This window comes from Camponotus floridanus, unplaced genomic scaffold, assembly GCF_003227725.1.
Source record: "Camponotus floridanus strain SB8 unplaced genomic scaffold, Cflo_v7.5 scaffold55, whole genome shotgun sequence".
Lineage (NCBI taxonomy): Eukaryota > Metazoa > Arthropoda > Insecta > Hymenoptera > Formicidae > Camponotus > Camponotus floridanus.
Genome location: NW_020229714.1, coordinates 1,373,323 through 1,385,820, shown reverse-complemented (window position 1 = coordinate 1,385,820; position 12,498 = coordinate 1,373,323). Strand labels below are relative to the sequence as shown.

The 12,498-nt window shown below is 31.6% G+C and overlaps 2 protein-coding genes across 3 annotated transcripts; one reads left to right on the top strand and one right to left on the bottom strand.

The window, feature by feature from the left end:
• Positions 1-8,609: 8,609 nt before the first annotated feature.
• On the top strand, positions 8,610-9,913 carry LOC105253852 (histidine triad nucleotide-binding protein 3). Of its 2 annotated transcripts, XM_025412699.1 has the most exons (4): positions 8,610-8,972; positions 9,204-9,321; positions 9,570-9,763; positions 9,841-9,913. In XM_025412699.1, exons 1-4 carry the CDS (start codon positions 8,898-8,900, stop codon positions 9,880-9,882), a joined length of 429 nt encoding a protein of 142 aa, XP_025268484.1. In that variant the 5' UTR covers positions 8,610-8,897; the 3' UTR covers positions 9,883-9,913. The 2 variants fall into 2 exon arrangements, with proteins under 2 accessions (XP_025268484.1, XP_019883831.1); XM_020028272.2 differs by having other exon boundaries at positions 9,570-9,890.
• Positions 9,914-10,209: 296 nt separating this feature from the next.
• Positions 10,210-12,397, bottom strand: LOC105253851 (mitochondrial enolase superfamily member 1). Its single transcript, XM_011262178.3, has 6 exons — positions 12,115-12,397; positions 11,742-11,844; positions 11,563-11,678; positions 11,319-11,473; positions 10,670-11,247; positions 10,210-10,510 (listed from the first exon to the last, which is right to left on the bottom strand). The coding sequence occupies exons 1-6, from the start codon at positions 12,196-12,198 to the stop codon at positions 10,236-10,238; spliced, it is 1,311 nt and encodes a 436-aa protein (XP_011260480.1). The 5' UTR covers positions 12,199-12,397; the 3' UTR covers positions 10,210-10,235.
• Between the last annotated feature and the right edge of the window lie 101 nt (positions 12,398-12,498).

Genomic DNA, 12,498 nt, shown 5'->3' with positions numbered 1-12,498 from the left:
CGACCTCTCTTCGCACAATACTAATTTCTCCTGATAATATAAAAATTATAAGGAATCGGAATTTTTCGAAAAATATTTCACGTTTGCGTTATGAGGAGAACAGTGCATTTGTAAAAGAGGTCATCAACGCAATCAATCGACCTCCTCGCAACAATTATTCTCCTGATAATATAAATTATAAGAAACAATTTTGCGAAAATTTTCACGTTTTGCAGTTATTAGAGAAAACTGATTTGTAAAGAGGTCATCAACGCATCATATCGAACCTCTTCGCAACAATATATTCTCCTGCTAATATAAAATTGTAAGAACGAATTTTCGAAAAATTTTCACCGTTTTGCGTTAATCTAGGAGAGACATGATTTGTAAAGAGGTCAATCAACGCAGTTCGGGCCTTATGATGCGTTGATGATCTTTACAAATCATGTTCTCCTAATAACGCAAACGCGAAATTTTCGAAAAATTCGTTTCTTATCATTTATATTATCAAGGAGAATATTTGTCGAGGGAGGTGATGATGCGTTGATGACCTCTTTACAAATCATGTTTTCCCTAATAACGCAAGCGGAAAATTTCCAAAAATTCCGTTTCTTATAATTTTATATTATCAGGAGAATATATTTTGCGAGAAGGTCGATGATCGCGTTGATGACTCTTTACAAATCATGTTCTCCTAATAACGCAAACGTGAAAATTTTCGAAAATTCGTTTCTTATAATTTATATTATCAGGAGAATATAATTTGCGAGGAGGTCGATGATGCGTTGATGATCTCTTTACAAATCATGTTCTCCTAATAACGCAAGCGCGAAAATTTTCGAAAATTCGTTTCTTATTATTTTATATTATCAGGAGAATATATGTTGCGAGGAGGTCGAATGATGCGTTGATGACCTCTTTACAAATCATGTTCTCCTAATAACGCAAGCGTGAAAATTTTCGAAAATTCGTTTTCTTATTATTTTATATTATCAGGAGAATATATTTTGCGAGGAGGTCGATGATGCGTTGATGACCTCTTTACAAATCATGTTCTCCTAATAACGCAAGCGTGAAAATTTTTCGAAAATTCGTTTTCTTATTATTTTATATTATCAGGAGAATATATTGTGCGAGGAGGTCGATGATGCGTTGATGACCTCTTTACAAATCATGTTCTCCTAATAACGCAAACGTGAAAATTTTCGAAAATTCGTTTCTTATAATTTATATTATCAGGAGAATATATTTTGCGAGGAGGTCGATGATGCGTTGATGACTCTTTACAAATCATGTTCTCCTAATAACGCAACGTGAAAATTTTCGAAAATTCGTTTCTTATAATTTATATTATCAGGAGAATATATTGTGCGAGGAGGTCGATGATGCGTTGATGACTCTTTACAAATCATGTTCTCCTAATAACGCAAACGCGAAAATTTTCGAAAATTCGTTTCTTATATTTATATATCAGGAGAATATATTGTGCGAGGAGGTCGATGATGCGTTGATGACTCTTTACAAATCATGTTCTCCTAATAACGCAAGCGCGAAAATTTTCGAAAATTCGTTTCTTATATTTATATTTATCAGGAGAATATATTTTGCGAGGAGGTCGATGATGCGTTGATGACCTCTTTACAAATCATGTTCTCCTAATAACGCAACGTGAAAATTTTCGAAAATTCGTTTCTTATATTTTATATTATCAGGAGAATATATTTTGCGAGGAGGTCGATGATGCGTTGATGACTCTTTACAAATCATGTTCTCCTAATAACGCAAGCGTGAAAATTTTCGAAAATTCGTTTCTTATAATTTATATTATCAGAGAATATATTTTGCGAGGAGGTCGATGATGCGTTGATGACCTCTTTACAAATCATGTTTCCTAATAACGCAAGCGTGAAAATTTTCGAAAATTCGTTTCTTATTATTTTATATTATCAGGAGAATATATTTTGCGAGGAGGTCGATGATGCGTTGATGACCTCTTTACAAATCATGTTCTCCTAATAACGCAAGCGTGAAAATTTTCGAAAATTCGTTTCTTATAATTTATATTATCAGGAGAATATATTGTGCGAGGAGGTCGATGATGCGTTGATGACCTCTTTACAAATCATGTTCTCCTAATAACGCAAACGTGAAAATTTTCGAAAATTCGTTTCTTATAATTTATATTATCAGGAGAATATATTGTGCGAGGAGGTCGATGATGCGTTGATGACTTCTTTACAAATCATGTTCTCTTAATAACGTAAGCGCGAAAATTTTCCAAAATTCGTTTCTTATAATTTATATTATCAGGAGAATATATTTGCGAGGAGGTCGATGATGCGTTGATGACCTCTTTAAAATCATGTTCTCCTAATAACGCAAACGTGAAAATTTTCGAAAATTCGTTTCTTATAATTTATATTATCAGGAGAATATATTTTGCGAGGAGGTCGATGATGCGTTGATGACCTCTTTACAAATCATGTTCTCCTAATAACGCAAGCGTGAAAATTTTCGAAAATTCGTTTCTTATTATTTTATATTATCAGGAGAATATATTTGCGAGGAGGTCGATGATGCGTTGATGACCTCTTTACAAATCATGTTCTCCTAATAACGCAAGCGTGAAAATTTTCGAAAATTCGTTTCTTATTATTTTATATTATCAGGAGAATATATTTTGCGAGGAGGTCGATGATGCGTTGATGACCTCTTTACAAATCATGTTCTCCTAATAACGCAAGCGTGAAAATTTTCGAAAATTCGTTTCTTATAATTTATATTATCAGGAGAATATATTGTGCGAGGAGGTCGATGATGCGTTGATGACCTCTTTACAAATCATGTTCTCCTAATAACGCAACGTGAAAATTTTCGAAAATTCGTTTCTTATAATTTATATTATCAGGAGAATATATTTTGCGAGGAGGTCGATGATGCGTTGATGACCTCTTTACAAATCATGTTCTCCTAATAACGCAAACGTGAAAATTTTCGAAAATTCGTTTCTTATAATTTATATTATCAGGAGAATATATTGTGCGAGGAGGTCGATGATGCGTTGATGACCTCTTTACAAATCATGTTCTCCTAATAACGCAAACGCGAAAATTTTCGAAAATTCGTTTCTTATCATTTATATTATCAGGAGAATATATTTGTGCGAGGAGGTCGATGATGCGTTGATGACCTCTTTACAAATCATGTTCTCCTAATAACGCAAGCGCGAAAATTTCGAAAATTCGTTTCTTATAATTTATATTATCAGGAGAATATATTTTGCGAGGAGGTCGATGATGCGTTGATGACCTCTTTACAAATCATGTTCTCCTAATAACGCAAACGTGAAAATTTTCGAAAATTCGTTTCTTATAATTTATATTATCAGGAGAATATATTTTGCGAGGAGGTCGATGATGCGTTGATGACTCTTTACAAATCATGTTCTCCTAATAACGCAAGCGCGAAAATTTTCGAAAATTCGTTTCTTATTATTTTATATTATCAGGAGAATATATTGTGCGAGGAGGTCGATGATGCGTTGATGACCTCTTTACAAATCATGTTCTCCTAATAACGCAAGCGTGAAAATTTTCGAAAATTCGTTTCTTATTATTTATATTATCAGGAGAATATATTTTGCGAGGAGGTCGATGATGCGTTGATGACCTCTTTACAAATCATGTTCTCCTAATAACGCAAGCGTGAAAATTTTCGAAAATTCGTTTCTTATAATTTATATTATCAGGAGAATATATTTTGCGAGGAGGTCGATGATGCGTTGATGACCTCTTTACAAATCATGTTCTCCTAATAACGCAAACGTGAAAATTTTCGAAAATTCGTTTCTTATAATTTATATTATCAGGAGAATATATTGTGCGAGGAGGTCGATGATGCGTTGATGACTTCTTTACAAATCATGTTCTCCTTAATAACGCAAGCGCGAAAATTTTCGAAAATTCGTTTCTTATTAATTTATATTATCAGGAGAATATATTTTGCGAGGAGGTCGATGATGCGTTGATGACCTCTTTACAAATCATGTTCTCCTAATAACGCAAGCGTGAAAATTTTGAAAATTCGTTTCTTATAATTTATATTATCAGGAGAATATATTTGCGAGGAGGTCGATGATGCGTTGATGACCTCTTTACAAATCATGTTCTCCTAATAACGCAAACGTGAAAATTTTCGAAAATTCGTTTCTTATAGTTTATATGATCAGGAGAATATATTGTGCGAAGAGATCGATGATGCGTTGATGACCTCTTTAAAAATCATGTTCTCCTAATAACGCAAACGTGAAAATTTTCGAAAATTCGTTTCTTATAATTTATATTATCAGGAGAATATATTTTGCGAGGAGGTCGATGATGCGTTGATGACCTATTTACAAATCATGTTCTCCTAATAACGCAAACGTGAAAATTTTCGAAAATTCGTTTCTTATAATTTATATTATCAGGAGAATATATTTTGCGAGGAGGTCGATGATGCGTTGATGACCTCTTTACAAATCATTTTCTCCTAATAACGCAAGCGCGAAAATTTTCCAAAATTCGTTTCTTATAATTTATATTATCAGGAGAATATATTTTGCGAGGAGGTCAATGATGCGTTGATGACCTCTTTACAAATCATGTTCTCCTAATAACGCAAGTGTGAAAATTTTCGAAAATTCGTTTCTTATTATATTATATTATCAGGAGAATATATTTTGCGAGGAGGTCGATGATGCGTTGATGACCTCTTTACAAATCATGTTCTCCTAATAACGCAAGCGTGAAAATTTTCGAAAATTCGTTTCTTATTATTTTATATTATAAGGAGAATATATTTTGCGAGGAGGTCGATAATGCGTTGATGACCTCTTTACAAATCATGTTCTCCTAATAACGCAAGCGTGAAAATTTTCGAAAATTCGTTTCTTATAATTTATATTATCAGGAGAATATATTGTGCGAGGAGGTCAATGATGCGTTGATGACCTCTTTACAAATCATGTTCTCCTAATAACGCAAGCGTGAAAATTTTCGAAAATTCGTTTCTTATAATTTATATTATCAGGAGAATATATTGTGCGAGGAGGTCAATCATGCGTTGATGACCTCTTTACAAATCATGTTCTCCTAATAACGCAAACGTGAAAATTTTCGAAAATTCGTTTCTTATAATTTATATTATCAGGAGAATATATTGTGCGAGGACGTCAATCATGCGTTGATGACCTCTTTACAAATCATGTTCTCCTAATAACGCAAACTTGAAAATTTTCGAAAATTCGTTTCTTATTATTTATATTATCAGGAGAATATATTTTGCGAGGAGATCGATGATGCGTTGATGACCTCTTTACAAATCATGTTCTCCTAATAACGCAAGTGTGAAAATTTTCGAAAATTCGTTTCTTATTATTTTATATTATCAGGAGAATATATTTTGCGAGGAGGTCGATGATGCGTTGATGACCTCTTTACAAATCATGTTCTCCTAATAACGCAAGCGTGAAAATTTTCGAAAATTCGTTTCTTATTATTTTATATTATAAGGAGAATATATTTTGCGAGGAGGTCGATAATGCGTTGATGATCTCTTTACAAATCATGTTGTCCTAATAACGCAAACGTGAAAATTTTCGAAAATTCGTTTCTTATAATTTATATTATCAGGAGAATATATTTTGCGAGGAGGTCGATGATGCGTTGATGACCTCTTTACAAATCATGTTCTCCTAATAACGCAAACGTGAAAATTTTCGAAAATTCGTTTCTTATAATTTATATTATCAGGAGAATATATTGTGCGAGGAGGTCGATGATGCGATGATGACCTCTTTACAAATCATGTTCATCCTAATAACGCAAACGCGAAAATTTTCGAAAATTCGTTTCTTATAATTTATATTATCAGGAGAATATATTGTGCGAGGAGGTCAATGATGCGTTGATGACCTCTTTACAAATCATGTTCTCCTAATAACGCAAGCGTGAAAATTTTCGAAAATTCGTTTCTTATAATTTATATTATCAGGAGAATATATTGTGCGAGGAGGTCAATCATGCGTTGATGACCTCTTTACAAATCATGTTCTCCTAATAACGCAAACGTGAAAATTTTCGAAAATTCGTTTCTTATAATTTATATGATCAGGAGAATATATTGTGCGAAGAGGTCGATGATGCGTTGATGACCTCTTTACAAATCATGTTCTCCTAATAACGCAAACGTGAAAATTTTCGAAAATTCGTTTCTTATAATTTATATTATCAGGAGAATATATTTTGCGAGGAGGTCGATGATGCGTTGATGACCTCTTTACAAATCATGTTCTCCTAATAACGCAAACTTGAAAATTTTCGAAAATTCGTTTCTTATTATTTTATATTATCAGGAGAATATATTTTGCGAGGAGATCGATGATGCGTTGATGACCTCTTTACAAATCATGTTCTCCTAATAACGCAAGCGTGAAAATTTTCGAAAATTCGTTTCTTATAATTTATATTATCAGGAGAATATATTGTGCGAGGACGTCGATGATGCGATGATGACCTCTTTACAAATTATGTTCTCCTAATAACGCAAACGCGAAAATTTTCGAAAATTCGTTTCTTATAATTTATATTATCAGGAGAATATATTGTGCGAGGAGGTCGATGATGCGTTGATGACCTCTTTACAAATCATTTTCTCCTAATAACGCAAGCGCGAAAATTTTCCAAAATTTGTTTCTTATAATTTATATTATCAGGAGAATATATTTTGCGAGGAGGTCGATGATGCGTTGATGACCTCTTTACAAATCATGTTCTCCTAATAACGCAAGCGTGAAAATTTTCGAAAATTCGTTTCTTATAATTTATATTATCAGGAGAATATATTGTGCGAGGAGGTGAATGATGCGTTGATGACCTCTTTACAAATCATGTTCTCCTAATAACGCAAGCGTGAAAATTTTCGAAAATTCGTTTCTTATTATTTTATATTATCAGGAGAATATATTTTGCGAGGAGGTCGATGATGCGTTGATGACCTCTTTACAAATCATGTTCTGCTAATAACGCAAGCGCGAAAATTTTCGAAAATTCGTTTCTTATAATTTATATTATCAGGAGAATATATTGTGCGAGGAGGTCAATGATGCGTTGATGACCTCTTTACAAATCATGTTCTCCTAATAACGCAAACGTGAAAATTTTCGAAAATTCGTTTCTTATAATTTATATTATCAGGAGAATATATTTTGCGATGAGGTCGATGATGCGTTGATGACCTCTTTACAAATCATGTTCTCCTAATAACGCAAACGTGAAAATTTTCGAAAATTCGTTTCTTATAATTTATATTATCAGGAGAATATATTGTGCGAGGAGGTCGATGATGCATTGATGACCTCTTTACAAATCATGTTCTCCTAATAACGCAAGCGTGAAAATTTTCGAAAATTCGTTTCTTATAATTTATATTATCAGGAGAATATATTGTGCGAGGAGGTCAATCATGCGTTGATGACCTCTTTACAAATCATGTTCTCCTAATAACGCAAACGTGAAAATTTTCGAAAATTCGTTTCTTATAATTTATATGATCAGGAGAATATATTGTGCGAAGAGGTCGATGATGCGTTGATGACCTCTTTACAAATCATGTTCTCCTAATAACGCAAACGTGAAAATTTTCGAAAATTCGTTTCTTATAATTTATATTATCAGGAGAATATATTTTGCGAGGAGGTCGATGATGCGTTGATGACCTCTTTACAAATCATGTTCTCTTAATAACGCAAACTTGAAAATTTTCGAAAATTCGTTTCTTATTATTTTATATTATCAGGAGAATATATTTTGCGAGGAGATCGATGATGCGTTGATGACCTCTTTACAAATCATGTTCTCCTAATAACGCAAGTGTGAAAATTTTCGAAAATTCGTTTCTTATTATTTTATATTATCAGGAGAATATATTTTGCGAGGAGGTCGATGATGCGTTGATGACCTCTTTACAAATCATGTTCTCCTAATAACGCAAGCGTGAAAATTTTCGAAAATTCGTTTCTTATTATTTTATATTATCAGGAGAATATATTTTGCGAGGAGGTCGATGATGCGTTGATGACCTCTTTACAAATCATGTTCTCCTAATAACGCAAGCGTGAAAATTTTCGAAAATTTGTTTCTTATTATTTTATATTATCAGGAGAATATATTTTGCGAGGAGGTCGATAATGCGTTGATGACCTCTTTACAAATCATGTTCTCCTAATAACGCATTTAAAAAAAAAAAAAAAAAAATTTCGCGAACAATTAATGTTCGAAATAATTTACGCATTGCCATCCGCGTTTTGTGGGCTCTTAATGCTCTTTACTTAATTATCATGTTGATAAATACATAGAGCCGTATTATTTACCAATTTATTTTGAAAAATATTTATTTCATCTTTGAATATTACAGTATCTGTCGCGATTGAATAATTTATTTATTATCAATTTACACACATAAGTATTTAATTGTTATATAGCACTGGTGCTACCGGCATTTCGTGCACATAGCACGGAACAAAACCAGAAATTGTGCAATTATATATTACCCTCTGAGAACATTCATGGACTTAGACTTTGTAGTTCATGTCCATGTTTTGAATGTCCATAGAGGGAGTATCACTTTTGGGGTCACTCCATAGCTTGGACATGAACCATAGCTCAGACACGAACCATGTATTATTATCGACCTTAATGGATGCAGTTGACGTCCACTTTGTCAGGGAGCGCATTAGGACAATATACCCGTTAAAGCGAGGTGGCCGCTTTCAGGTTTCTCTCTGCATAGAGATTTTGGAAAAATTTTACTAATTACGTTTGTTTCCAAAAAGTGGATAATATAATATTATGTCATTATTCGTTTAACGCAAAATTTCAATGGCCGAGCAGGAGATTGATTGTATTTTCTGTAAAATTATCAGAAATGAAGAGCCGAGTGAAAAAATTTACGAGGTACGAATAACTTTTAATGCATTTTTTTGACAGCTAGAAAAAAAGCTCTTGAAATGTCAAATAAAGCAAGTTTAATTTGATTTAATGGTTTTTCCTGTATGTATTCTTGTTCCTTATAAACAAATATATGTGCATTTAATATATATAATTTATATATGTGATACATTTTTTTATATTTTATTTGGATATATATAGAAATATATACATTTCTCTGTGGTTTTCTTATTGTAGGATGATGATGTCACATGTATTAAAGATATCAATCCAGTATCAACACATCATTATTTAATATTACCAAATAAACATATACGCAATGCAAAAGAACTTAAACCTGAAGATTCTGATCTTTGTAAGTATTATTAATTTATATATATTTTTAAATACATAATTTATATAGTAGAACATCTGTTTGTCATTATGTTAATAATTATTCATTACTTATTAATTATTTTATGCTAATTAAATGTTTTTAAAAAATCAAAATTTTTCTTTCTCAATCTTTTATAAAAATGTATATTATAAATGTACATTATAATGCAATTATGTATATGAAAATAGTAATTGGATAAAATCTTATTTTTTTAATCTGAATTTCAGTTAATAAAATTGTTGCCACAGTAGACATTATCTCAGAAAAATTGAATCTTAATCCTGCGTCTACACGAACAGGATTTCATTGGCCACCATTTAATACAGTTAATCATTTACATCTACATGTTATTTCTCCAATAGAGAAAATGAATTTAATGAGAAAAATGATGTTTAAATATAATTCCTATTGGTTTGTGAGTGTAAGTATGAAATTTTATTATATATTGCAAATACTATGCAAAAAAAATTACTACACATTGCCAACTTCTTTTTACAGACTGACTATGTCAAGTCTTGCTTAGGAAATTGTAAATTATAAAGTATTATAAATTATAAAGTATTATAATATTATTTGCAATACTTTTCTTCATATGGCAACAATATAAAAAATTTGTATAATTTATGAGTGAAGCATCTTATGCAAATACATAAAATAATTATAAAATTTGCTAAAAACTATAGGTTCATAAATTAATTAAAACAATATATATGATTTATTATGTGTATATACAGATAAAGATATTGTTTGTATATAAAGATATATGAATGTATTTTATAATTTATTCGAATTTAAAAAATGTACATAGATATACAGAATGTTTTTGATAATGATTTATAAAGGTTTATATAAATTCTTTACAAATTTGATTTTATGTTTTCTTTCAAACTTTTTCACTCACTTTTATTTAATTTCCAATAATTGCCTTCTGGATAAGCATACTCCAAAATACACTCGTCCTTAAGCTTAGTTGAATATCCAGGACGAGAAGGTGGCATATAACAAGCATTTTTTATACAAACAGGATCTTCAAATTGTTCATGTTGTTGATCCACATATTCTATCATACGATCTTCATTGGTTTGGCTTAAACAAATGTAATCCCACATTTGAAGATGTTGAACCATTTCGCACAAACCTACTCCACCAGCATGTGGGCATATTGGTACTAAAAGAATAAAAAAAGATAAAGAGAATAAAAAAGATTTTCCATTATATTTTTTACTTTTCTAAATCAAATTAATTACAAATTCGCATCATAGTTATCTGCTGGAATATTCTTGAAAAATTAAGTATTATTATTTACGAACTTATTCTTCGAACTTACAGTTTTTTATATGTGCCATGAAATATACGGCCAAAATTTCATTAATCCCGCCAATCCTTGCCGCGTCGATTTGACAATAATCAATCCCCATCTCCAAAAATTGTCTAAACATGACGCGATTCGCGCACATTTCACCGGTAGCAAGCTTGACTTTTTCCTTTAGTCTTTCTCTTATTTGACCATGTCCCCAACTATCGTCGGGAGACGTCGGTTCCTCTACCCAGAAAGGTTTATATATCGCCAATCTGTCTATCCATTCTACCGCCTCATCTATTTCCCAGACTTGATTCGCATCCAGCATCAATTTTTTCTCAGGGCCTATGACTCGGCGCACTATTTCGCATCTTCTAATATCATCGTCTAAATTCTGACCCACTTTTATTTTGAACGCCGTAAAACCGCGTTCCAAGGACGAATTACAGAGATCTACAACTTGTTCATCACTGTAACCCAGCCATCCGACTTGAGTTGTGTACGCGGGAAATCCTTTTTTTTGCAGCTCCGATTCTTGATGCTCTTTCTGTTTCATATTATTCTCAAGTATCTGTATCGCCTGCTCCTTGGTCACTACACTCTTACTGCAAAAACAAGTATTTATTCAAAATTTTGTCAGAGTATGCAATTTCGTATAAATAATTTTTCGGCTCACATATATCGAAAATCGATAGTGGAAACGAGCTCTTTGGGCGACATGTCTGTAAGAAGCTTCCAGACAGGTTTGTTTTCGATACGTGCCCATAAATCCCACAATGCGTTTACGATAGCGGCTGTAGCTAAATGTATCACACCCTTCTCCGGTCCAATCTAAGATATCCAAATTACATTCTGATATATAGTCATCATATATACTTCAATAAGTATGTATATGTACATCACTTTTTATTATACGTTACCCATCTTAATTGTGTGTCACATGTTAATTTTCTCCAGTATAACGCAAAATTGCTAAAAATCTTCGTTGTTTTTTTATTTTTTATAATTTTAAACAAGGATTTACATGCCAGTACAACTATAAAAATTGTTATCAACAATAAAGAAATAGTCTATATACACATAAGGTCAATAGACATACCAATTTCAGTTCCCCTTCCTAGAGTAAATGTGAGGCCATACCCTTCATATTCTGTGTCTGTTATGATCGTTACATATGCACAAGAGTAATCAGGATCAGTATGCTGTTATAAATAAAAATTAATAATATTGCAAATCAATAGAATTTTTTAACAATGATATATATAGAAGTAAGATAATTAATGGGTTAAACCAAACATATTAATATGTTATTAAGTAGATTAATAGTAATTATATTATTTGTATTATCGTGAACGTAAGAATATTTGATATTTAAAATTATATTTACACAATTTTTTCAGCATATAATTTACAATTTTTCCAGCACAAAATATATCATTATACATATTAATTAATAATACATATATATTAACCATTGCGTCGCTTCCATGGTAATGTAATGATGTCGGAAATCTTATGTCTTGCACTTTGATATCGATAATTTTTGCATCGATCATTTTTCTAAATTATGGACGTTAAATAATTTTGAACCGAATACAATACAATTGCGACATTAACTGAACAGCAATTGAAGTTAACTCTAATGTAATGTGAGACAAACATCGTCATAAACATCATGATGTATCTTATCTTCTTATATAAATATTTGGGATGTAAAATATCACGTGATATATCTACCACAAGTACAATATCTTATCTAAAGATGAGTGATTTTTTAAATTATTTATAAAAAGAAAATGTATTGCTGCGTTACCATAGATAACAATTAAACATAGATCACATGTTGTAATTCGAGT

Excerpts from the sequence above, each read along its gene's own strand:
- LOC105253852 (XM_020028272.2), top strand. The coding sequence starts at position 8,898 with ATGGCCGAGCAGGAGATTGATTGTATTTTCTGTAAAATTATCAGAAAT. Across the intron at positions 8,973-9,203 it reads CGAGTGAAAAAATTTACGAG|GATGATGATGTCACATGTAT; the intron begins GTACGAATAACT and ends TTCTTATTGTAG. Across the intron at positions 9,322-9,569 it reads ACCTGAAGATTCTGATCTTT|TTAATAAAATTGTTGCCACA; the intron begins GTAAGTATTATT and ends TCTGAATTTCAG.
- LOC105253851 (XM_011262178.3), bottom strand. The coding sequence starts at position 12,198 with ATGATCGATGCAAAAATTATCGATATCAAAGTGCAAGACATAAGATTT. Across the intron at positions 11,248-11,318 it reads ACTATCGATTTTCGATATAT|TAAGAGTGTAGTGACCAAGG; the intron begins GTGAGCCGAAAA and ends TTGTTTTTGCAG. Across the intron at positions 10,511-10,669 it reads CATGGCACATATAAAAAACT|TACCAATATGCCCACATGCT; the intron begins GTAAGTTCGAAG and ends TTATTCTTTTAG.